The 27228-nt window shown below is 43.0% G+C and overlaps 1 protein-coding gene and 2 long non-coding RNA genes across 4 annotated transcripts in view; 1 reads left to right on the top strand and 2 right to left on the bottom strand.

Moving 5' to 3' along the window:
• LOC143367066 (uncharacterized) overlaps positions 1-27228 on the top strand; it is a 391763-nt gene that overhangs the window by 76400 nt on the left and 288135 nt on the right. The window lies entirely within an intron of this gene.
• Positions 1-27228, bottom strand: part of LOC143367078 (uncharacterized) — a 187442-nt gene that overhangs the window by 76205 nt on the left and 84009 nt on the right. The window lies entirely within an intron of this gene.
• The window catches only part of LOC143366996 (protein SPT2 homolog), a 131123-nt gene that overhangs the window by 32057 nt on the left and 71838 nt on the right, over positions 1-27228 (bottom strand). For both annotated transcript variants that reach the window (XM_076808569.1, XM_076808570.1), the window contains exon 5: positions 23341-24337. In XM_076808569.1, coding sequence (XP_076664684.1) covers positions 23341-24337 — 997 coding nt within the window. The remainder of the gene's footprint in view (positions 1-23340; positions 24338-27228) is intronic.

Genomic DNA, 27228 nt, shown 5'->3' with positions numbered 1-27228 from the left:
CCTTGGAATCGAAGAAAACGGTAAGCATCGTTTTGATTCGACTCTTCTGCATCCGCACTTTCTTCTCTTTCGGCTCATCTGGTGACTTCCATGTCGCGCTCTGCCTTTTGGTGAGTGGTTCGTATTGAAAGCACCACGTTTCATCGCCATTTACGATAGATGACATGAATGCAGGGTCCTTTTTTTGGCAGATTTCATGTCTTTGCAATGACTCACTCTCATGTCTTTTTGGTCCTCCGTGAGAGAATGTGGAACAAATCGCGCGCAGATCTTTCTCTTTCCCAAATCCTCGGTCAGAATGCGATGGACCACACTCTTAGGAATGCCAGTCATCTCCTCAATAAGTCTCGCGGACACACAACGGTCAGAGCGCAGAATTTGGCTGAATTTCTCAATGTTCTCTTCATTCCTCGAGGTTCTCGGCTTCGGTGCGTGTTCGTCGTCTTCAAGGTCTTCACGACCATCACGAAATCTAGCAAACCAGCGGAATACTTGTGCACGGGATAGACACTGGTCACCGTAAACGTTTTTCATCGATTCGAATGTTTCTTGAGCAGTTTTGCCCAACTTAAAACAAAACTTGATATTCGCTCTTTGCTCCATAGCGATTTTTCGACAGACTGACACAGTGGACGGTTAGTTATAATGTCGTAACTATTGACAGAACAATGGAAATGCTACGCAATTCGGTGTGACGATAGATGAAAGATGTGTCTACAAAATTCAATAGATGAATCAATAGATGGCGCTGCAATCGGCTGTTAATTTTGACCAGTCTCATCGGAAATGGGATAGACTGTGTATTTTCATTGCTGTTATTGTGGAAAATAAACTTTTAAATAAAAGACTGCAAATTGTACTGCAACTGTTTTAAACTACGAATTAAAATTCAAAATAAGGTCATCAATAATCTCAAATAAATGTATTATAATAAAGGGCGCTGTGACGTCCCCACCACGGTTTCGCGACTTAGTATCGGCGAGCGACACGGAAGGTAGAATTTTCCCGCAAGTCCTAATTCCCACTCTCATTCATATATATATATACAAGTTCCAAATTATGCCCTCTTGTGTCCCCGTGTGTGTCTAGGACAGGGGCCGTCAGCTAGAGCCCTACTGATGAGTCTGGCTGACGGTCCTAAGCCGAAACGCACCTCTTCTGTTCCTCCTCGATCCTTCAAAGCCAATCTACCTGCCCCGCACAGTTACTCCATTGCAGCGTAACCGGCCGGCCTCTTAGAGTTTATGGTTACGTTGGAGGCGACGGGGCAAGAACTCCCTTCTCATACAGAACATTTCGGCTATTCTGGACGTGACAGCACAATTGGATAAGTTCGCCTAGGGCGCAAAAAAGGCTCGTGCCGTGCCTGGCTATCTGACCGTGGCGCGCATGTGTCGAGCAGTCACGATTCCATTTGAACGCTCGCGACCATCGCGCACGCTCGCCGCGCACGCAGTGTTCCATCTTGCTCCCCTCTTCGACCAGAAAGAAGCGAGAAACGATCTCTTGGAATTAGAGCTCTGTTCACGATACGCGCTCACCGCCGATCCCGACCAGCGAGCCCTCAACGATGAAATACTGTACTTACTTACCGCAAATATACAAAATCGCGGTTGGGGGGTCTTACTGCACTAGCAAAACGTGATCATTATCACATATATTTCACAACATCGAACGTATCTTTAATATGTATATGAGATATAAGCACGATGAAATAAAATTATGACATGAACATTATTCTCTATGCAATCTGTAAGGAAACATGGTGCTTAACTAAATATGAATGACAACGTAATTATGTTTACTGTCGAACCCTGTGCATAGGACGATTGTCACCAGATATTTATCAGGATGGTATTGTTGCAAGCACCGGGTATAGGCCCGTGCATTGCCTGCTGGTGCTCGTAGCTGAAGAGAGAAGAAGGTCAGCCCTCTCGAAGAGGACGATCAGCATAGGAGGACTGTCTTGTACCGAACGCTATTGCGTTCGGACGTCCGGATTGTACCGTTGCAATTAAATATAGTTCAGTCGTGTACATCCGTGTTATTATTTATAACCTTTTGCGTCGGGGTGGCTAACGTGGAAACGCCCCGGCGCAACAGTATTATTAACAAATTAATATGGCTATTAATTTATTTTGAAGTCGTTAAGAAACATATAAACTCAGCGATGTTTCCCATCCGAAACAGGAAACCTGGATGCAAGCAACATCCTTTCATATCATGTCGTTAGACACTCGGCTAGGGTAGGGTAAGGTGGGGCTAAAAGTCCCGTTTTTCGTATAAACCTATGTAAAATGTAGTACTAACAATCTAGAGATATCTCGTATTATTTTGTAGAAACTATAACTATTATGCTTTACGTTCACAAAGTTCGTTTGTTGATACTGTTATATCTGTTAAGTCATACCACAAAATGTTTGTCAATGCAAAATGTACTTCTTGCCCCTCTCGCGGGACAAAAAGTCCATTGCATAGAGTAGAAAGTCCATAATGTCTTTTCGGGTAATATTAAAATAAATAATTACGAAATTCTTTTCAAATCAACAAATATTTATCAAACCATTTTTTGGGGCAGGATTAGATTACGGATTAGATTTAACTTAGTGGATAAGATATTCGTTAGGTTAGTCGGTAAGCTAGCATCTAAGATCACAATCACATGTATTTAGAGCACGTTCACAAAATACTACAAATTGCGTTTACTTATAATCTAAATTTAATGGAAACAAAAACCTCTTTAACGCCGCGCGGAAGCACGCGAAGAGTTCCGAGCCGTGATTGGGAAAGTACTCGATCGGTAAGAGCACGCGAATCACGGCGAACGTGTCGGTTTAGATCCTTCGGTAGCAAAAGCGCTGACTAAAGCCCGCACAATTAGCCCGCACTTCTAAGCGCACTTACGATTATCAGTCTGGATAAGCGTGATCGATTAGGCCGAAGCAGCCGGAGTAACGAATGTAGCTGGAAAGCTCCAAAAGGTGCGAGCTCGCGACGGTAAAGTGTAACCGTGTTACCTATTCGACGATTCGCAGAAAAAGAGAGCGATCGCGGTGATAGAATGGGCCGTTTCGCCGGACTCTGTGACGTCAGTACCCCACCAAACAGCTATTCGTCCTGAGCCTGACGAGGGCCGCGCCGGCGAAACAAAGCCGGCCGCGCGATGGAGCGAGACAGTCTGGTAATTACCTGGGTTGCGCGTCAACAGATGGCCCGACCAATCTCATCACCGCGATCGTACTGTAAGATTCGCTCCAAGAGGAGGCGCGAGTATTGCGGAAGTAGGGAAGGAGAGGTAGCCGGCGTGTCGAAGAGAGGCTTTTCGGTATCGGTAGAGAGTAGAAGTCGAACGCTGTACGAGTAAAGACACGTGTGATTGTTACGACCGAGTGAGCGATTTTCTTGGTTATTGGTGTACCAACGGCTAAAGGGCCACCGTGCAAATCGAGAGTTATACTGTCGTAATTCGTTTCGCGAAAGAGCGCGAGTGCAACCTGCATCAGGTGAACGGGCCAGATTATTGTGTGCTGAATGTGTGTTGCATCGAAGAATTATACGGTATCGCAAAAAGGCGTACAGGCTTTTCTAACATTCGAGAGTGTTCTACGGCGTGCTTGCCTACTGATCTGTTCAATTCTCATTAATATCTTTGGTAATAAAATACCTAATAGGGCCGTTAGTGTTTTCAATCCTGTCGTTGTTGAAAACCCCTACAGTACATACCCCGATTTGCCGCAGCGGCTGGCAGTGGTCCCACCAGTGCAATGGAGAAGTGTGCATCTGTGTCTTCGTTGCGCTAGTGGGACCGCCGCCGGCCGTCGCGGCCGATCGCGGCTAGGAAATCTGGCTTTTAGGCTGGGGGCACACGAGCGTTTTTTTTACGTCCGTCGCGACGGACGTCACGACGCTGCGTTGTAGAAATACATTGTAGAATATTAGAGTCCGCACACTTGCAACGGACGTTACTTTCAACGATCGGTGCAACGCTCGTTGATTTTTCATCGACGTATTTATGCTAGAACGGACGTTACAAAACGTCGACGCACGTTCTGAATTATATACTCGGGAGTATAGCACGGCACACGAACGTACCGTCAGACGTCCATTGCGAGAGAGCGTGTAATTGTCGAAATGGATATTAATATTAATATACTTTTCAGGGTCTTTACGTAGTTGTTTGTACAACGTAAAATAATTCCCATATCTATATCGTTCTCCATTTATGGGATGTAGCCAAAATTTTCGCTTTCGCCTATCTTTCAAATATAAATACGTCATGTATGAAAATGTTACAATGTCACACGCGTCCATATCGGTTGTACTTCCTTTGCGAACTGACGCAAAAGAAGCAACGCTCGTGTGTGGTGTACACGCACGTCCGTCACAATTGACGTCCGTCGCGACGGACGTAAAAAAAGCGCTCGTGTGCCCCCAGCCTTAGCGGTTTCAAAACACGCACCGACGTCGGCAGCGAATCCGCGCCGTCTTGGCCTGTGGTTGTTTGGGCCAATCCCAAACAATATAAGTCAGAGACTCACTTTGAACTAAAAACTAAAAAACTTTGGCATCATTTCTTTATACTTAGGCCATCTTATTATGAAAACAAATAATAAAATATATATTTTCAGTCTGAGGGACTTTTTGCCCCAATGGTACCTCTATAGTTTTTGCGATATATACCTACATTAGAAAATATTATCATTCAGCAATAAACAATATCATGCACACATTAGGATAATCTTAACGTATTTGGCTGATACGGTTTTAATCTGTGGTTTATTTCGCATAAAACAATAAAGATGACGTATTTCTTTTAGTTTTCGATACATAAAATAATGAAGGCGTCGTGTAATTCGCACGGACGTCCAGGAGCGACTGGTGACTCTGTGGTCACCTCCGTTTTTTTCTTGCCTTTTACATAGTATACTGCGAAACTGAATACATTGTTTAGGAATAGAGTTTTTGATTTCAGGACTTTTTACCCGCCGGACTTTTAGCCCCACCCTACCTTAATGTTTTTCTGTCACCGTTAACATTGTCGCTGCCGGCGTGCGAACAAATGTCGGATGCCGGGTGCCACCGACGTATTTATATATTTATATGCCGTTTATTTATACTAACACATCATAAAGGATACATTTTATTTATAATAACGTAAAGGATAAATGTTAAAGTAATTCATGATATTTGTTGAAACGACTCCGATCAAAGCCGTCGCGCCGGCAGCCAAAGTCTTAACGTGTACTCAATAGTGCAACATTGTGGGCAATTTATGTCCAAGGAATTGTGTTTTTTCCAAGCAACAAATGAATTCTCCAAGGTGCCCAAAGCAACAGTTTTCACAAAGCAGTCTGCCTGTAAGCGTTCTTGAACGATTATACATATTATTTTCAATAGTTAATTAGTTATAATACTATAACTGAGTCATAACTTATAGTTTTAAGGTGCAATTAAATAGTATTAAAGTATAGTTTTAGTGTGCATTTTTTTTTAAATTACATATTATAAGCGCTTGGAGCTCGGAGAGACAGACGGCCTATGGTGCGAGTGGCCCATATGTGGCGTCGGTTAAGTAGGAGTTCGGAACTAAGGAACCATGGGAAGTCGGCGTGGGTGAATCGGTTAGGATTTTAGCCAGCACGCAGACGGGCCCGGGTTCGAATCCCGGCACCGCCGCTTTCCCTTTTTTCCGGCTCCTACAATATATTATTTCAATTATGGATTCACGCACGAAAGGACAAACAATTTATAGCCAGGCACGAAAGATGGTGACCATGATTATTAAAAAATGTGACGAAGAAGCTCAAAACGGTTACTTTCTTTATCTACAATGTGACGTAGCACCGCCACTCGTCGCGCAAGCGTGCTCCGTAGGCGCAATAAACCTGGTTTGCGCCGTGGCCGCTAGGCGGCCGCGGCCCCTCGACGTTTCTCGCGGACGAAGATGTACGGCTCCGCGATATAAAGGCCGCGGCGAGCGAAATCAAGAGCGTTGGTGCATGATAGCTATACCGCTTCAAGCAGTAAATCCAGCGCTTGCTTTTTTGGACTCCTGAAGTGTGCCAGAATCGGCCATCGCCATTACTGTGCTGTTACCAGCTTCTTGCTGATATAGACCGAGAGCAATCTTGCGTCATCTACCAACGCCTCTGTGAAACCTCTGTAGTGTTAAACTCAGAGGCCACCTTGCACCAGGCCGTCTCTCTACAACTCCCGAATGGGTACGCCGACATCGATCGCTCAAGGGCAGTTGCTCTATTCCGCTATCCCTACTTCCCCAGACCTCGCCGAACCGTTGCCGCCGCGAGTCGCCGAGGCAATCGCCGGAACGCCCGACACGACCGACCCGACCGCGCTCGAAAGCGCCTCCGCGGACCTGCGATAAATATATAGGACGCGCACCTGTAACAACGCAGGAATAATAAATAAAGGATATTTTACCAGTTACCTCATCTTGCTCATTCGACAGACCCTGACACCCGACTGAGTCGGCACTATATCCCTTCTCCGTCCCACCAACAACCGTCTCACGACCGGAGACGGTTACAATTAAAGCAATCAACTAAGCGTGCGGTTGATTATACTGGTATATCACACTACACGATTCGCGGAATTCGGAAAGAAAGCTTAGTATCTGGAGGATAGAAATTATCTTCACCAAGGAAGAAGCGTGCACGACGCATGGAAAAGAAGTTTCACTGTTCTGAAGAGGATAAAAACAATTATACGAGATACAATCAATGAATTCTATTTGGAAAAAAAATTGAACCAACTGCTGCAAAATTGGTACGTGCAATAAAGGAGAGAAAATAAATTTTCCGTGGACAAAACATACGCTCTACAGATTGCTGAATAATATAGGCTTCAAATATAAGAAAAGCAACAGCAGCAGAAAACTTATAATCGTGAAGGCGAATATTGTTACCTGGAAGCCAAAATACCTAAACGCTGTGCAATACTGTAGGGAACAGAATAGAAATATTATTTATATCGACGAAACGTGGGTTGATAATAGTATGTGTTTTAGCAAATGAGGGCAGAGCGAAGACACGTTAGGAGTGTTGAAAAACAAAAGTTCTTCCTGCCAGCTAATACAGTAAATCCTCGTTAGAGCCCCGATTTTATCATGCGTAGTACGCCCGGTGACTAACCCCACCATTTACCTCCCGAATACAACGATATAAGTTATTATTATTGCATTATGAACATTTAAATCTGTTTAAACAACGATCAAAGGGAAAAGGACACCCGAAAAGCACCCATTTTTGCAGGTATCTTTCAATTTATTTCCAAAACTAAGGGTCTGGGAGAAAATCTGACCATTCCACGCGATGCAGCAGACAATTTTCCTTCAGAAAGCATCAACAGAAGTGGTAATTCTCGTTTTGTTTTCAATACAGAAGCGAAATAGTTTGGCAAAACGAGCGGAGCCGACAATGGTAGCGAAACAGCGCGGCGACCGGCGTATCCACAGCCGCTCACGGTAACAGAATCCCTTAACGCGCGCGACTCTCACCGTGCTCCAATATTGTATTTGTTATTTATAAAATATTTAATAAAAAAAATTAACTATTACCTAATAAACTATGTAATAAATTTTCTATAATTTCAAACTTTGATATTTTGAATATGGAAGGTGTCGGCACTATGTGCACAGTTAGGTACATTAGTTCCTAATGTATTAAAAATACAAAAGAATTGTTCGTATGAAAGTAGTATTATACGACGGTGTAAATTCATTGCCGAAGACGATTTTTTTACATTATTATTTTTAACAGGGGTTATCCATTTAAGACTGTCGGCGCTCGCGGGAGTACAAATGAGAACGGCGCATGTACATGACCTACATGAACCTATACTTTTAGCAACAGCTCATAGATAGCGGATGTATCGACATATGATTGTAGTAGTAAGAATGCGTGTGACGCTGTTGCCGTTCTCATTTGCACTCGCGCGAGCGCCGTCAGTCTTAAATGGATAACCCTGTATAACAGGGCTGAGCTACTTGTTCGCCGCCGCGGGCCGCACAGTCTCCATTACCAGTCAGCCGGTTCCCCCACCATCAGCAGATTAGCCGCCACTTCATGTCCCTTCCGTTTACTCCTACGAGTGCGGTCATATATAGGTACGGCGTACACTGTAGGAGTTAAAAGAGTATGGTGGGGGTCGTTCTCCTGCGGCCCAGCAGAGTAGGCAAGTCGGGGAACGGGCCGCGGGTTGCCCAGCCCTGCTGTATAAGAATCACAATCGCTTTTTTAAATGCAGTTATATAATTTTTTATACTTTTTATATTTTACACTTTCTCAACTGTTTTTTTTTTAGATATTGTGCTGACAAATTTGAGAAGTGTCAATAGTGGTCTCATTTACATCTTAAGTACGGCGGCACGTGACCGAGTCAAGGCGAATTCGGCATGCACTTACAATAAGTCCCGTCACGCGACACGGGTTCTGGAGTGTATCTCTAAAGACCTAAGGAGGCAATCCGCTGCTTAGCATAAACAGTCTACAGTGATTTTCACGTTCCAGAAAGGAAAGCAATCACATGGCTTTCGATATCTGGACAACGTAACGTTGTCAACAAACGTGTGGTAACCATAGGTACAAGAGATGTGCACTCTTCAGTTTTCGTTCAGTCCTTGTCCATGTCTTAAATCTTTCAAAACAAAAGCAGACTGTCCTTACGGTAGTTCCTAATCAACTATGTTAGTCAAATTAGAATTGGGTAATAAACGATAAATATAAAGCACTATGATACTATAGAAATAATAATAATAATTTTTAACATCATGAATATATATATTTTAAAAAGTTCAATATTAATATAAATAATTGTAATACGAAAATAGAATATTAAATTGGTTAACGTAGTGAATTGGAGCAGCAGATCTGACAACGTCACATTCATTCGGAACGTCTTTTATAACCAATATGTTAGAAAAAATATTCATACGAATTTGAATCGTCGTTCGCTATTTAAATGTCACAACATATCGATTGTGCGACGTTACCACGTTAACTGTTCTACGTAGTTTCTAACAAAATCACACGTAAACCTATATTTTATGGGCATTTACAAAGAAACCATGTGGTCAGTTTTGCAAAAATTAATAAATTCATTTCTTGACATTTTGATGTACTTTTGTGCCAATTTTGGTACACTTCTTGAATATAGTTTTCCTGCTTCAGAATAAAAGCTGAAACTATAACCCTCTTTTTCGACTCTGCCACATTCCACTGTGTTAAAATGCATCAACTATAATTAACAATTTCTCGATAACTATGTGGTAAATCGATTTTAAAGTTTGTACAAGGGTATCTTGTATTTCAAATTAGTTTTGAACGAAATTTGAAAGAATTCTTGAATTTAGTAGATTATTTAAGAACTACCTTAACAAATGCGCCACATCCAAAGACTGTATAATTCTTTGAAATTTTCTTCATTGTCATTCGAGTATCCAAGCAGAGAGTTGTATCGGAGCAAAACTTGCGAATCTTGTTATATCTTAGTACATATTACTATTTTATTATAATTATATTATTTAGTGTGTTTAAATTTTATTAGTAACATTGTTAGTGCTACTTTATAGTTTAGTGATAGTTTTAATTTAGTGCGGTTAGTTGAAGTGACAATATCGCATGCATGTCTAAATAGTCCAAATAAGTTCTGTTATATATGTGATAAAATAGTTTTAAAGCATTTACGAAGCAACGTGATGGTAGAATTGACCACACATCCGGTTCGGAAGAAAGAAGAAAGGGGACTCTGCGCATGCTCGTCAGAGCGTCACGTATAGATAGAGAAAATACACAAGTCTAACCAAGATATATATATATATATGTTCAAACCACAGTACATTTAGAATAAAATAGTTTAAAGTTAGATGTCTTTATCAGTGAGAAAACCTCTATCACAACATAACAATGCCAATTGAGGACGCCTACGTACAATATTTAAAATGTAAACTGGGAGATTAGGATACGGATTGGGCTCCGCATGTGGTTTGTAATAGATGTGCCACATGCTTGCTAAGGTGGATGAAAAAATGGGAAAAATAAAATGCCATTTGCTGTACCAATGGTTTGGGGGGAACCGACAGATCACGCAACTGATTGCTATTTTTGTTTATCCAATACAAGTGGATATACTAACAAAAGCAAGAAAACACCTGTCTATCCGAATGTGCCATCGGCTCTACGACCAGTGCGGAGTGAAGATCAATCGGGACCATATCAAAACTACACAGTACAATATTACACATCCAATTTAGCACACATCAGAATAGTGCACATACAATTTAGAACACATGAAGTTCAACGCACAATTTTTTTAGTGCACATCAGGATAGCGCACAGCACGGTTTCAAACACAAGATAGTACATAGAAGATAGAACACATACAATTTGGAACACATGAAGCTTAACACACATTTTATTTAGTGTACAACAGGATAGCACGGTAAACTTGCCGATGAACTGGGCCCTCGCCGATTTCGAGGACCTTCACATATGTTGTCAAGGTCGTCATTCTAAACAACATTTCCCTTTACACTTTTTGGCGATCGGCCTTAGATTCGGAGATATTAGTAAAAACTTTTGGCATAATATATTGAAATCTCTTTCACAGCCGACGGTATTAGTATTGGTTGGGGCTAGACGGGGCGGAGGGCGAGCGCCTGCTCGGGGACGCGTAAAGCATGGTAGCGAACCGATGTGTGTATGTGTTAAACTCGGAAATTCTAGTGTTTATAGTGAGGTTTAATAGCAAAATAGATATAGTGATTAATACAGATTGGCTATAATTATATCGACGCGAATTAGTCGCTAACTCGGGCACACACGTGTATTCTCGATCACGTAGAGAATCGCTCTGCCGATCCGAGCGCCCGCGAAGCGGCCCGAGGTTCCGCGAATCCGTTCGAGGAGTCTTCGGACTCCTTCGAGGGGCAATATTAAACTACTACATGATAACTACTACATGGTAAGGTTTTTTGCGAATATCTCGCAAACCAAAGCCGACCGCCAAAAAGTTTAGAGGAAAATGTTCAGAATGATGTGTTACGTCCGAAACCGAGATGGTGATTGGTGATTGATTCCGGAACGTAAAGAGGGATCTTGCCCCGTCGCCTCCGGCGTAACCATAATCCCTCAGGCCGGTCACGCTTTTTGGAGTACTGTGCGGGGTAGGTGGATTGGCATTAAAGATCGAGGAGGAAAAGAAGATGTGCGTGTTTCGTCTTGGAACCGTCAGCCAGACTCATCAGTAGGGCTATAGCTGACGGCCCCTGCCCTAGACACACGGGGATTGAGAGTAAATAACTTAGAACTTGTATACAGGGTGTCCCATCTAAGACTGGACAGCGTGATATCTCCTAAAGTATTGGAGATAAAAAATTTAAAAAAAGATGTAATTGAATGGTTCGAGAGGACCAATTTATTAGCCGAGACGAATTTATTATTATTATTATTATTTTAAAAGATACGATGGCCAAGTTCGGTTTTTCAAATGGAACTATTTTTTTTAACACCTGAGTTGATAGTGCGTTCCAAGACAAATTGAATAAGCTTTAATGTATACACTTTATTTCCACTGGTTTTTAAGATATTGCGCTTGCAAAATTACTGATTTTCACTGTAAGAAAACCCTCTGGAATAGCAAGGACCGAGGTTGGTCTTACTGGCGCCACGGGTGGCATTGCCTATTGAAACTGACACCTACCTGCCAAAGGTCTACGACAGGGTTCGCAGGCCCAAAAGTTGGACAATACTTTTCCGCCAGAAATGCTACTTAGGTAGGTACATCTGCGGTATCGAGAAGCGCACCGTTACTTTTATTTCGCACATGCATCTACGCTCGGATGGCCGGTTCTTTTGGGAGGGATGTAAGTTGGATTGGTTAGGTTAGGAGGAGTGAAAGTTGCTAGACTGAATTTCAACCATAGGGAGGAGATTGTATCAGAACCATTCAATTACATATTTCTTTAAATATTTTAGCTCCAATACTTTAGGAGATATCGCGCTGTCCAGTCATAGGTGGGACACCCTGTATATGCGAACGAGAGTGGCGATAGGACATGCGAGAAGAGTAGACCTCTAGCGGCGCCGGCGGAGACTAACCGGCGTGACTCGTGTGATGGGGCTAGGACATAACAGATGACCTGACAACAATAGTGATATTGACGTCATCGCGCGATACTTGTAACCACAGTCTCATTTTGAACATCCCCAAACTCACATCGGTTTGCTACCAATACTAATACCATCGGCTGTGAAACAGTCGACGGCGACGGGAAGAGTGAGGGCACAGTTCGTCGACAAGTTTACCGTACTATCTTGTGCGTGAAATCTTGCTGTACGCTATCCTCATGTGCACTAAAAAAACTGTGCGTTAAACTGCATGTGTGCTAAATTCTATGTGCACTATCTTCTGTGCACTATTCTAATGTGTACTAAATTGCATGTGTAATATTGTACTGTGTAGTTTTGATATGGAGCAGATCAATCAGTTGCAACTCTTCCTGTCGCTGCAACTCTCCGCTGAAATTGTAAAGTCCGATGAAAATACGGTTGATCAAGCAGATCCGGATTTTTTATTGAATGACCGCATACACCTTATCGATCTGTGACGTCCCGGCCTCACCACATGGGTCACACCGGTTAGTTTCCGCCGGCGCCACTAGAGGTCTACTCTTCTCGCAAGTCCTATCGTCTACTCTCGTTCGCATATATACAAGTTCTAAGTTATTTCCTCTCAATCCCCGTGTGTCTAGGGCAGGGGCCGTTAGCTGTAGCCCTACTGATGAGTCTGGATGACGGTCCCAAGACGAAACACGCACATCTTCTTTTCCTCCTCGATCTTTAATGCCAATCCACCTGCCCCGCACAGGGATTACGGTTACGCCGGAGGCGACGGGGCAAGAACCCTCTTTACGTTCCGGAATCAATCACCAATCACCATCTCGGTATCGGACGTAACAATCAAAAAGATTTAGATGATTTAGTACGCGATTTAAATCTACCAAAAAACAAAGCAGAACATTTAGCTTCTAGATTACAACAATGGAATTTACTTACACCAGAGACGCACGTAACACACTTCCGGACAAGAAGCAAAGAGTTACTTACAGAAGTGTTTCCTTTCGTCTAAAAATTTGTGCTATTGTCCTAACATGAACAGTTTATTTGATAAATTAGGTTTTAAACATCGACCTAAAGAGTGGAGGCTCTTCATAGATTCCTCAAAAGAAAGAGTTTAAAGGCAGTGCTGCTTCACAATGGTAATAAATATCCCTCAGTACCGATTGCATACGGTATAAAAATGAAAGAAACACATGAAATATTCAAAACACTCCTGAACAATATCAAGTACAATCAATATAACTGGAATATATGTGGGGACTTAAAAGTTATAGGATTACTGATGAGCCTTCAAAGCGGATACACAAAATATTGTTGTTTTTTATGCAAATGGGAAAATCGTGCCAGATCGTCCCATTATAAGATTAAAACGTGGCCAGCAAGAAAAACATATAAGCCGGGAATGAAAAACATAACGCATAATATTTTAATCGACAAGGGAAATATATATCTGCCACCACTGCATCTTAAATTAGGAATTATGAAAAATTTTGTGAAAGGGGTGAACCACGATGGAGCCGCATTCCAATATTTACAATTAAAATTTTCAGGCTTATCAGAAGCAAAAATAAAAGAAGGGATTTTTACCGGACCACAAATTCATGCACTGGATGATGCACAATTCAACAGAATGATGTCAACGAAAGAAAAAAAAGTGTGGGCAGAATTCAGAAAAACGTGTACAAATTTTCTTGATAACTATCGGGCACGAAACTATAAAAGCATTGTAAACAGACCGTCTTCACTTTTTCCCCAAAAAACCTTGGTGATGTGAGTGATGAGCACGGGGAACGATTTCACCAAGTCGTGTCCGTGATGGAAAACGTTACTACGGAAAAAGCAATGTTGGCAGACTACTGTTGGCAACTCCAAATGAGTAGTGAAATAACACATATACGTGGAATTAATTAGTACGGCGCGAAATCCCCCCTTCGAGATGATAGATGCCACAAAAATTGCAATAAAAAATTACGAAAGTTTATTGACGCCGAACAAAGATTTAAAGAGAATGAAAATAAGTCAAATCGTACATATCATTTATTTTCCCAATGGACAAGTTGATGTTTATTATAGTTACAATGGGGAACCTACTACTGTAAATATTAAAACATCTATTGGAGGGGAAGATTTGAAACAATCGTCATTGGCAGGCGGAGTAGGTGTAACTATTCAAAAACGTAAAGACTTTGAAAATTTACTGCAATATTGTACCTCCAGTGGACAAGATTTTGGCAAAAAAATTTTAAGCACGACGTCAATCAAAAATAAATTGTATAAATAAGAAAAGATAAGCAAAAAGAAAATGAAAAAGGAAAGATAGGAAAAAGGAGAAAAAGGAAAATTTATAAAAGTACAGAATATTGTAAACAAAACAGTGTAAATATTGTAAATATCACGTGTAAATACTATAATAAAAATGTTACTAAATATTTCGAAAATAATATCGCAATATTTTTTTGTAATATATAATCATATAATAGTGAGAACGTCATGTCTATGCAGTGTGACGCGATTGTACGCAGTTGCTGACTGTTGGTGCCGCGCGGGATTTATATATATCGTCATATCTTCTTGTTGGGGACTGCGCATGCTCCCAGGAGCGCTGACGAGAGCGCTCCCACACGGGCATCCAGGGTCACTAGTTCTGGCTTGGGGTGTGACACGGAACGGCCGTGCACGCTTGTATCGCGTTATTAATAAAGCTAAGAGTTACAGTTATTAAGCATCACTTTCTTCTATGTACCTTAACCCGAACCTAGAGTCATTTGGGACTCAACAACTGGCGCTGCGGACTGCGAAATAGTGTTCAAGTATAAATTGGAAGAAAACCAGGACAATGGCGGATCAAATGGAACAGATCAAGGCTCTTACGGCAGCCGTGAATAGCCTTCTCCAGCTTCAACTTCAAAGGGAAGGCGCAGGAGGAGGGCCTTCCACATCTATGGTGTCTCCACAGACATCGCCGATCGACCTGTATAACCAGCTCAGTGCACGAGTGGAAAAATACGCTTATGGGTCCGGCGACGAGACAAAACCGTTTGGAAAATGGCTGCTGAGGTATGAGTATACGATCGTCACGGAAGCGGCATCTCTGCCACCAGAGATGCAAACTCGCTTGGTGTTGGACAAACTGGGACAAACCGAGTTCGATAGACTCTTGGACCATGTCGCACCTACGGATCCGTCAAAGATACTACAAAAGGATTTGCTCGACAAGCTGAAAGTGCTTTTTCGCGATAAAGTGCCGATAACTCGGCGTCGCATCGAAATACTGAACTACCGGTACGATAAATCAATCCCGATCAGTGAGCACATTGATCGGATTAATCGTCACGCGGCTGAGTTCGATCGCACGAAATTGTCGGACGATAGTTTGAGAACCCTACTTTTGATGCAATCATTCTGCTTCTCACAGGACAACGAGCAGCTAAAGAAAATTGCTCTACGCGTAGTGGAAAAGGACCAGAACGCAACCATGAAGGACGTCGTTGCCGAGGTCGAGGCTCATCTAAATGTCGCGACAAGTCTGAAAACTCTTGAAAACCCGGTTAAAGGTTCGCCGGTAACGAGTTTAAGTGTGAATAAGTTTAAAAAGACTAAATATAAATCTCACAATGAAAGCTCGTCAAAGGGGAAAGACGGACAGAACGAAAGCTCGTCAAAGGGTAAAGATGATCAGAATGAAAGCTCATCCAAGGGTAAAGATGGTCAGAACGTGGTTGTCAAGTGCGGCGGGTGCGGTGGTGCTCATTCGCGAGAAAAGTGCAGGTTCCGCGATGTAGTGTGCCACGCGTGCTCGAAGACGGGTCATATCGCTTCCCAGTGCCGTGGTAATGTAAAAAATTCGAAAACCGCCGGTAAAAGCGGGCGAGTCGCAACTTAGGCAATCTCTGCGATCGGTAAGGGCAGGAGGCGTTACGTAACGGCCTCTATTGGTAACAAAAACGTACGCTTGCAGTACGACACCGGTTCCGACATTACCGTGATCGGTAGGGACGTATGGATCCGCTTGGGGGCGCCCAAATTATCGGCAGCGGAAACCGTCGAACATGCAGGCGGGGGTAAACTCGGCCTGATCGGCAGATTCGGTGCCATGATGCAGGCGCTGGGTCGCGAGGGACGTGTTGAAATTGACGTTGCCGCGCATGTAGGAACAAACCTTTTCGGGTTAAACGCCATCGACAGCCTAGGGTTATGGTATGTGCCATTGCAAGAGGTCCATCCAAACAATTCGGTTTTGAGTGTCAAACGGAAGAGTCCACCGAACGACACGCAACCAAGCGCCATCTCGCGGAGTGGACATGCAACTCAGGTGGAACCGTCTTGCGTACTTGGGAACTCTCTAACCAGGGACATTTTTGAGAGTTTTCCCAAATTATTCTGTAGTGAATTAGGCACTTGTTTTGATTTTAAGGCAAAATTTAAACTTAAGGATAACCCTCAGCCCGTGCAAATCCCATGTCGCTCGGTCGCTTTTGCGATGGAGGTTCCGCTGGAAGAGGAACTTCGACGCCTCGAGTCCTGTGGAATCATCGAGCAGGTGGAGTCATCGGAATGGACGTCACCCATAGTCGTCGTAAAGAAGCCCAACGGGAAGATCCGAGTGTGTGCTGATTTTTCGACTGGCGTCAACCGTGCCTTGGTGGACAACCGACATCCTCTGCCGACCATCGAGAGCGTCATTGCAAGATTGAACCGAAGTTGTTTCTTTAGCATATTGGATCTCAGTGACGCTTTTTTCCAGATTGAGATAGCTGAGGAACACAGGGAGGTTACCACGATCACGACACCGAAAGGTCTTTTTCGTTTCAAGCGTTTGCCTTTCGGCATAAAGACAGCACCGGCTATCTTCCAGCAAGCTATGGATCGTACGCTCTCCGGGTTGGAGGGTGTATACGCATATTTGGACGATATTGTGATTGCGGGTACCACTAGGGAAGAGCACGATCAACGGCTGCGAGGGGCTCTCCGTCGTTTGGAGAGCAAGGGTTGGAGGCTGCGCCCCGAAAAGTGCAATATTGGTCTGGAGGAGATCAAGTACTTGGGACTGATTATAAATTCCAGAGGCATATCAGCCGACCCTGATTCAACAAGGGCAATTGCGAATATGCCCAATCCGAAGAATGTTCCGGAGTTGCAAAGCCTGCTTGGAATGGTCAACCACTATGGAAAGTTTATTCCCCACTTCCACCAGATCAAGCAGCCGCTCGAGGAATTGACGCGGAAGGACTGCCCATGGTCATGGGACCGAAAACACGACTTGGCAGTAGAACAATTAAAGAAGGTAATGTTAAGCCCTCTCTTATTGGAGCATTACAATCCCACCAGGACACTCGTGGTGGCAGCGGATGCGTGTTCCACGGGTGTTGGGGCGGTATTGCTGCAGCGAGACTCCAGCGGACATGAGCGCGCCGTTTACCACATGGCGCAGAGCCTCACTGACGCACAACGGAATTACTCTCAGCTGGAAAAGGAGGCGCTGGCTCTCGTTACGGCAGTGGAGAAGTTCCACAAATTTGTGTGGGGCAGGAGGTTTATCCTTCAAACGGACCATAAGCCTCTCGTAGCACTCCTGCAAACGGAGAATACCAAGGGTTTGAAGCCCACTACGGCAGCTCGGTTGAAACGCTGGGCCTTGAGGCTCCTGGGGTATGATTTCCAGATTGAATATATCCGCACCCAGGACTTTGGCCAAGCGGATGCTCTTTCGCGCCTGATTGAGAAATTCAGACGCGACAACGTTGAGGAGCTTCAGGTCGCACACATTCGTGAAGTGGAATCAGAGGTTCTTCAGGTAAAAAACCTCTCCATCGATTTCTTCGGCAAGGAGCTTCGCAACAGTCTGAGGACATCCACGTCGGGGGACCCACTGCTCAGCAAGGTGATCCAGTCGATTCGCGATGGCAACTGGGGTTTGCCGCGTGAGTCGAACGCGTTACAGCCGTTCAGAAGACGCAGCGAGGATCTGAGCATCATCGATGGTACTCTCTTGTTGGGTGACAGAGTCGTCATTCCAGAAAAACTTCAGCCAACCATTCTCCGGGCCCTGCACAAGGGACATCCTGGAGTTCGGAGGATGAAGCAGCTGGCCCGGGAATTCACATTCTGGCCGAAGATGTCAGACGACATCGAACGTCTGGTACGCGAGTGCAGTTCCTGCGCTCTCACGCAGAAAATGCCTAGGAAGGTGCCATTGGAGCCGTGGCCCGACTCAGGGAAACCAATGGAGCGTGTCCATCTCGACTACGCGGGTCCAGTTAATGGACAATACATCCTCGTCATCGTGGATGCTTATTCGAAATTCTTAGATGTTGCCATAACACCAACAATTTCAGCAGACCGTACAGTGGAGCTGTGCCGGGAGGTCTTTTCTAGGTATGGGCCCCCGGAGATCTTGGTCACCGATCATGGTACCCAGTTCACCTCCCAGACTTTCAAGGCGTTCTGCACGGAAATGCAAATAACGCACCTGCTGTCCAACGTCAACCACCCCCAATCCAACGGACAGGCGGAGAGGATGGTTGACACGGTGAAGAGGGCCATCGGGTTGTTGTTCTCGTCAGCAAGGACAAACGAGAGTTGGGAACTGTCTCTAGACAGTTGTCGGAGATCAGTTATTCTATCCAGATGGATAGCGGAAAAAATATCATCCGACACATTAACCATGTGTGGAGGGGCGGTAGTCCCGAGAGTTCAGATTTTACAGGGGAAGATGAGGATCCGGACTGGACATTCCACGAGCCCACCACCCCGGAGGCGGCGGTCACTCTACCCATTCCGGAGGCAGCGGTCGCCACGCTCAGCCCGATTGTTGTTTCGGACGAAGCGCACAGTCCAGCAGATCGAGTCTCGGAGACGCAGTTAGATCAGCCGACTCCTGCAAGGCCTTTACGGAACCGAGTCGCTCCGCGCAGGCTGGTATTGGACCCTAACGCCAAAACGTACGCTCAATGGTGAGCTCTGAAGAGGGAAGATGTTGGGGACTGCGCATTCTCCCAGGAGCGCTGACGAGAGCGCTCCCACACGGGCATCCAGGGTCACTAGTTCTGGCTTGGGGTGTGACACGGAACGGCCGTGCACGCTTGTATCGCGTTATTAATAAAGCTAAGAGTTACAGTTATTAAGCATCACTTTCTTCTATGTACCTTAACCCGAACCTAGAGTCATTTGGGACTCAACACTTCTATAATTATTTATTCATCAGTGTGAAAATTGGTGAAAAACTTCCTTGTATATTAAGAAAAAACTTTGTCGCTGCAAGTTATATGTACCTCAAAATTCCCTCGATACTTTTTAACGGCGAACGTTGAAAGACATGGGTTATGTCCAGTATTACTTTTAAATTAAATATTATTACATTTTTTAACATAAGAGATTTGTGCATACATTTCACGGCTTCGCTAGAGTTTGCTGAGGTTTATGTTTCAAGTCTCATAACGATCCATTAATATTTACTCAAGTTATCGCAATTTATGTTTAAAGAAATAATGATTTTGGTCGAAGAAATTTTTTTGTTTATAATTTTTATCTCGAATACTAATGATTGCATAAAAACAAACTGTAAATAGAAAAAATGTGTGTCGTGGCGAGCTTTATAACATTATATTTTTTAAAATACAGTTTAACAACATTTAATTTTCCAATTTTTCTTAGCGTTTGGACAATACTTTTTCGCATTTTCGAGCGCTAGTCCCCATATTGCATCCGAGCCCTCAATTGAAAAATATCGGTTGTCCTTTTCCCTTTGATCGTTGTTTAAATATATTTAAATGTTCATAATGCAATAATAAGTTATATCGTTGTATTCGGGAAGGTTCATAGAATAATTTGACGCAACGAGCAACCGAATAACTATTACCGTTTCGGCACAAAAGATGTTCAAAGTTGAAAAATTGCAGGTTTTTTTTTCAAAATCGAATTTCTCAAAAACTGAGAGTGATGGCGACAAACGGTTTGCGGATTCGTTTTCAGCGCACGAAAATCTATAAGAAACGCCTATTGAATGTTACAAGTCCGAAAAAAGTCAAATTTTGTCGAATTGTGTAATTGTTGATGCCAGTGTGAAAAAATGGATTTGTAACCGGCACGGAACTTATTTTTAAAGCGCGGACAAAAACTGGTGACTACCACGGGTAAATTAATATTGTTAATTGTAAAAAGTGGATTACAGAAAAATTATTTCCGAACATTCCTAAAAAATCAGTCATACTGATGGACAATGCCCCATATCATAGTGTGCAGATAAATAAACCACCATTAAAATCTCAAAAGGAGGAAGTCTTGCTGAAATGACTAAACGATAATTACAAGAAATGCGAATTAACAGAACTTATACAACAAAATAAGAAATTAGACAAAACATATAAAATAGACGAATCAATATTAGAACAGGGACATAATGTATTAAGACTACCACCGAATACAGTATTGTCTCGATGAGGGCTCGGTTTGGTGAACACGTTGTGAACTTTTCGCTACCCCCACCACTGCTGTCTCACTCTTGCCTGGCGAAGGCGAGAGCGAGTGAGAGGCACTGAAAGCGAGCTAGGACGGTACGAGACCGACGCCGCGTTGCTATTTGGGTCTCGCTCCGTCTTTCGGACGCCTGACACTCCGTCCTTTGCGTGTGCGACGGGCGTGCACGATGGACGCGAGCGCTTACCGTGAGCACGAAAACCGCTTTCGCAAAATCTTGACGCAGGCCCGGCCCAAGTCTTCTTTGCGCCCTAGGCGAACTTGTCATATTGCGCCTTTTACTATAATACATTTATTTGAGATTGTTTATGACTTTACTCTGAAAAATTAGGCAACTGCCTAGGGCGTAAGGTTGACAAGGGGCGGAAAATGTTCTTTTCATTGTTGGCATTCCTGAAAATATATTTTTAAATGAAATACTACAAATTGTACTGCAACTGTTTTAAACTACAAATACAAATTCGGAGTAAGGTCATCAATAATCACAAATAAATATATTGTAATAAGGGGTGCAATTTAACAAATTCGCCTAGGGCGCAAAAAAGGCTGTTGCCGTCCCTGGCTATCTGACCGTGGCGCGCATGCGTCGAGCAGTCAGGATTCCATCTGAACGCTCGCGCCCGTCGCGCACGTCGCGCACGCTCGCCGCGCATGCAAAGTGTTCCATCTCGCTCCCCTCTTCGACCAAAAAGAAGCGAGAAACGATCGCTCGGAATTAGAGCTCTGTTCACAATACGGGCTCATCGCCGGTCCAAATCAGCGAGCCCTCAACGAGGAAATACTGTATTCGAATTCGAACAACTATTGTGGGTTTGCAAAAATGTTGACGAGCAGATACTTGGTGGTCCGATCGAGTGTATTCTCACAGGCCCACGGTTCTCTAACACAGTGGTAGAGGTAAGGCACCCGTATTGTCGCGATTAGCCGACGCGTCATGTCAACGAATCGGTCAGCAGCACCGCGTGACGAAGAGAGCGAAGGATGCAGCGTGTGCCGCTAAGAACATACGAATGGGGAATTGGGGAGTTCTGCGGCAGAGAGTGGGGCGGCGCGAGCGAGGTAGCCCCCTTGCCCCGCTCAGCATCCGGCCGTCAACATTTTTGCAAACCACACTATGGTTTGATTTTCTGTAGTTGCTGCACGCATTATGCGCTAGAAGTTGGAGGATTCTAAGGAATTCTACGAATTAGGTTATGCAGTCTATTCACTCACTGCATGAACCACCAATCACCATTGCCTGTAGTCTATGCGCACTGTGCGTGAATTCGAACACAGTCTATGACGTATCCCGTACCTACTTCTGGCATCAGTGATAAAAACTGTGGGTCGGATGGTGGCGTCGGTGTGGCGAGGCTACACACAGCGCCGCCGACAGTTAGCGAGGTGTACGGCAAGCCGGGGTAGGGCACCGCGATGAGTTCTTCGGGATCCCCACTATTCCCCTATCGCGCGATAGTGGCCCATGGAGTAAAAATCCCACGCTACTCTACCCCCCCCCCCCCCCAAATGACAGGGTTGTCTTCGAAAGATTTCACCACGTTATAAAAGAAGGAAAAGAGGTGTTTCAAAATATGGGGCAAAAATTAACATCGCCTTTAGTTTTCAAGAAAATTGACTTTCAATTTTAGCCAAATACGCATGTACCGAAGTACAGTTTTAGGTGCCTAAGGGACACGCGGTGGTGAGTCTACAGACTAATTTTGGCGTAAACTTTCTCTCTTGAACTTTTTTCTTCTCATAGAGCAGAACAGGTTGATGTAAAAAATTTAACATTAGTCTTCAATGTTATAAACCAGGGTTGACTAACTGGTGGCCCGCGAGCCACCGGGGGCACCTACGCCTTGCTGCCACACTGAATGGAACGGCCCCCTCCATACCTCCCAGACTCTGAAGATCGCAGTCAAAAAGAGAAGGAAGAAGGACGAATCGACTGTGATCGTCACAGTTTGGTCGCTATGGAGGGGAGCCTTTCGCAAGCCACCAGTTAGTCAACCCTGTTATAAACAGTTTTGAAGTAAGTTTTTTTTACTAATATCCACCGATCCAGTGGTCTAGATTCACCCGTCATCGCAGTGACCATTACTCTTTATACACCCTGTACATATATAAGACATTAAATTGTTAATACACATGAGGCAATCGTTGTAAGCGAGACTAATAACCTAGTGAGAAAGAACAGCATAAAGTTGTGTGAGTGCTGCCTGTGTGGATCGATTTCCGAACTGAAATAAAAGAACCCTGGCCATTGGCTTCGTTCGTACTAGTGGACGGCCGAAATGTCACTCCCAATCAGAGGCACAGGTATACTAAATGCACCAACAGTGCATAGTAGGGATGACTCGCGGGTGCTACTATCGGGAGGAAAGTAGATACAGTGCTATCTCGAAAACAAAATCGCACCTCGGGATCGGGCGCGTGCTCTTTTCGGTTTCCCTTTGCTCTCTGTTAACAGCGGCAAGTCATAAATTACGGATGACACTGCCACGGCGTCGTCTATCGAAAAAAGATAGAATAGGTCTCTCTAGCAAGTGGCACCACTCGGTCGCCGCGGCCACTACAAAAGAAGTAGTGGACATCGCGACGAGTTCTTTTCGAGGCAGGAAAGAAGATTTATTTTCGAGACAGCACTATACACATCCGGGGATGTACTGTAATAATACTATTTTCTAACTTGTAAAGTCCTGTGCGAACATAACTATTAAAACAGTGAAAATGTTGAAGTACTTACGCTTATTAATGATGAGTGACTTTCTGTAATCTCTTGGCGGAGGTGCATATTTGGACTTAATCGATTTAAGGTCTGCTGGCGGAAACTGTTTTGCTTTACTATTTGGTGGTTGGGGAGGACGACATTTTACTGCACTTGTCGTTGGAAGTTCTCTCTGTTTCATGCTTGTTGATGGAATTTGCTTCTCAGGAATTTGTTTTTCAGGAATTTTCATTTTTAACGCCGATTTTTCAGGTTTTGCATTTTTCATATCCTCAATCTTATTTTTGCTCAATGTTAATTTCTTCTTTTCTTCTTCAATAGCTTGTCGCATTTCTTCCAGTTGCTTCCTTTCGGTTTCTAATTTCTTTCTTTCTTCTAGAAGTATATCTTTCTCCGTCGTTTTTGAAATGCTCGACTTATTTATATTAGATTTATTTATAGTAGGCTTGGTCTCATTGGGTTTTTTACTAATTTTTTTTGAAAGTGAAATTGGTGTTCCTGTTGTTGCTTTTAATGGAGTTTTATTTGAAACCGAAGGTGCAGTTATCTTTTCAGGCGGCTTGGGCATTTTTTCGATATGGTTCGCACTGCTACGACAATCTTGTGTTTTACTCAATTTACTAGGTACAGTGGTATTTCCTTCATTATTCACACTGTTGACTTTACTTCGCTGTTCTTTCTTTTCTCGCCAGTCTTTCTCTTTTGCATATTCCTTTATCTGTTTCTTTGTCATTAATCTTTCCGGTTCTTCAGTTTTTGGTTTAATATCAATTACAATAGGTTCATATTGTTTCTTTTCTGCAATTTTCAGCAACTCACTAAAATCAATTGGCGGTGGAACAGCTTTCTTCTTTGGCTTGTGTTTTTCCTCTTTTTCCTTTTTATCATTGTCCACACTCTTCACAACTTTTTCTTCCGTTTCTGGTTCAACTTCCTTCGCAGAGTGCTTTCTTTTTCGACGATGTCCTAAGGCTTCTTCGACTTCCTGCTGTTTCAAGGCCTGCTTAACTCTATCCTAAAATCATGCATTATTACTTAAAAAATAGAAAAATCACTAGTATATTAACGAATGTCCAACAAACTTCATTTCTTGAAAAATTTTAATTCCAAATGATGTACATTTTTTTCTTCACGTCGATACGGATTAATTTAGCTAAATATGAAACTTTGTTTTAATCATTAACGTAAATAAATAACATTTTGCTGTCTTCCTTGAAACTCATACTTAATAATATATTCCACGAATGTTTGCAATTTTGAAATTATATATACATATATCATACACTGGGTGCCCTGTTACCCGGGAATTATTATTACTATTATCAGTATTTATTATTTTAGATAGCATATTTATAAATAACCTATGCTCTAATCTAGGACGTATATAATGTATATTCAAAATTTCATTCAAATCAAAGTTTTACTTTTATATATTCGTATGGATTGACGATTGTTCACTGGCAACTGAACTGAACTTAATTTAATAACGCAATGTATTTTCTGTGCGGAGCATAAATCAATTGATTTTGAAACTCTTTCAGTTAAGATATTTTTAATGAATATTGCATATATGTATATGTATATTTATTGCGTACGAGGCATAACTGTTTAACGAAAATAGAACAAGATATCCAAGCCTTTATACTGAATATGCATCCTTTCAAAATTCAAATTCAACGTTAAGTTTCTATGGTGCAGTCACAGGCAATCCTATTTTACATAATCCAGGCAACAACATTGAACTCGTATGTCGAATTCCGAAGTAGCATGTCATGATTCTAAGATAAATTAATATCGTAAGAGATCACAAACGAATATATCTCGATTTACTTGACACAATTTGGTTTAAATTATGTATACTTACATGTATAAAATTATGTACAGTTGGTGTAAAAAGTACCTGCTAATTTTCAAAGAGTGTAGTAGTAAGCAGAATTTAAAAGAAATTAATTACTGGACTACCGCGAATACATAGTAGGGGATATATGCAGGGTGTTTCATTTTAGTCTATTAATGCAAATATTTCGGGAAGTACTCAAAAAATATCTTTAGGGGGTCACAAAAATTCAACGGGAACATCATAGTAGTAACCGAAAGTAGATAGGTAGTAGTTTGCTAGGTGGAGTCGTAAGTTTCGGTGAAAATCACATAAGGGGGGTCTCACTTAGGTTAAAATGAACTACCAGTTGTTTTACAAATACAAATTTGAAACTATATATTTCCATATTATTTTTTACGTTGAAGTGAATTATGTATGAATTAATAATTACAATTTTTTCAATATTTAAAAAATTTCGAAAAAATTATTGGATTGTAAAATATTACTGCTTCAGGCTAATTATTTACTCGAGGTTTTCATCGCCGATTTTGATGACCTTGAAATATGTTGTGAAGGTCATCATTGTAAACAACTTTTTCCTACACATTTAACCGCTACACGGCCTTAGTTTCCAAGATATTCCTGTAAAACTGCTGCTACTATTACAACGAATCTGCGTATACCAGTATACCTGCGCGATCGTGGAAGCGTATGCATCGCTACCACTGATCTACTGTTTCTATAAATACATCGTGACGGTCAAAAACGAAACAAGTGATGAAGTTGATAAAGTTTTCGAAAAATTCCCCAAAAAACTCTAATGGATAGTTGGTTGGGGATAGATTGGTTTTCCCGCCCCCAATACGAGGGTCATCATCTTTTCGTACAGTTAGGACAGGCCTGCCCTTTACGGTGCAAATACAGTGGTCCCCGGATCATAGGGAAAGACCTACCCACCCCACAGTTTTGCTTCCTCGGTGCGAGCGAGGGCCTTCGGTCCCGGGTAGAGCTGTACGAGTACTTGAATATTCGGGTAGCTTGAAATCCGAACCAATCTGGGACTCGGTTTCCAAGCCGAGCCAGGTACCCGAAAGAACCGAGCGACTCAGATAGAACCAAGTACTTGATGTTTTCCAAGCGGCCCGAAAGAAACCGGGCGGATTGGATAGAACGAAGAGGATTGAATTTTTCCAAGCGGCCCGAAAGAAACCGGGTGGCTTGGAAAGGAACGAGCGGTCCGCTCGACCTTCATTCGGACCGTTCGTTTCTTTCCAAGCCACCCGGTTTCTTAGGGCCCGCCCGCTTACTGTCCAAGCCGCCCGGTTTCTTTCGGGCCGCTTGGAAAAATTCAATCCGCTCGGTTCCATCCAATCCGCCCGGTTTCTTTCGGGCCGCTTGAAAAAAATTCAAGTACTTGGTTCTGTCCGAGCCGCTCGATTCTTTCGGGTACCCGGCTCGGCTCGGCTTTTCAAGCCGAGCAAAGCTGGGCTTGCTTTTTCCGGGTACTCGATCAGCTCTAGTCCCGGGTAGACCGCCCGTTGACTGCCGAAAGCAATAAAACCGTTGGGTCAGGTAAAATACCCAGTAGAGAAAAATAAAATGTTCATGTTTTTGATAAATGTTTATGAAAGTATTACTAATGGATTTTTTAGGATTTCCCAATGAAAATGAGTTCAAATATGGAGAAATTCGGTCCATTTTTAGTGAATGTTGACTAAATGTTGTAATTCACACACTGGAAAGTGTCTCCTTTTTAAAATTATTACACACTATGTAATAATGCAGAAGAGAATTTAAATGGAGAATATCAACGACTTCACCAAATTGTAAAGTGTTTGCTGAAGATTGCTTAAATGCAACCCCATTTTCGTCGACATAAACTCACCAATCCATCGGTAATACTCCCATCAAAGTGTAATCAGTAACATGAAAATTTTCATATTCAATACTGAATCTCAATTCGCCGTCGACAGAGGGTCTCCCGCTGGTGCGCTATTTCACTCACTCTCGGTTTACGTCGTTTAGTCTCCTTGTCAGACGGTTCGAGCGAGGGTCCTGGCAAGGGTCAGTTTATTAGGCGCAAACTA

Source organism: Andrena cerasifolii, chromosome 3 (assembly GCF_050908995.1).
Source record: "Andrena cerasifolii isolate SP2316 chromosome 3, iyAndCera1_principal, whole genome shotgun sequence".
Classification (NCBI taxonomy): domain Eukaryota; kingdom Metazoa; phylum Arthropoda; class Insecta; order Hymenoptera; family Andrenidae; genus Andrena; species Andrena cerasifolii.
This window is presented reverse-complemented; position numbering and strand designations above follow the sequence as displayed.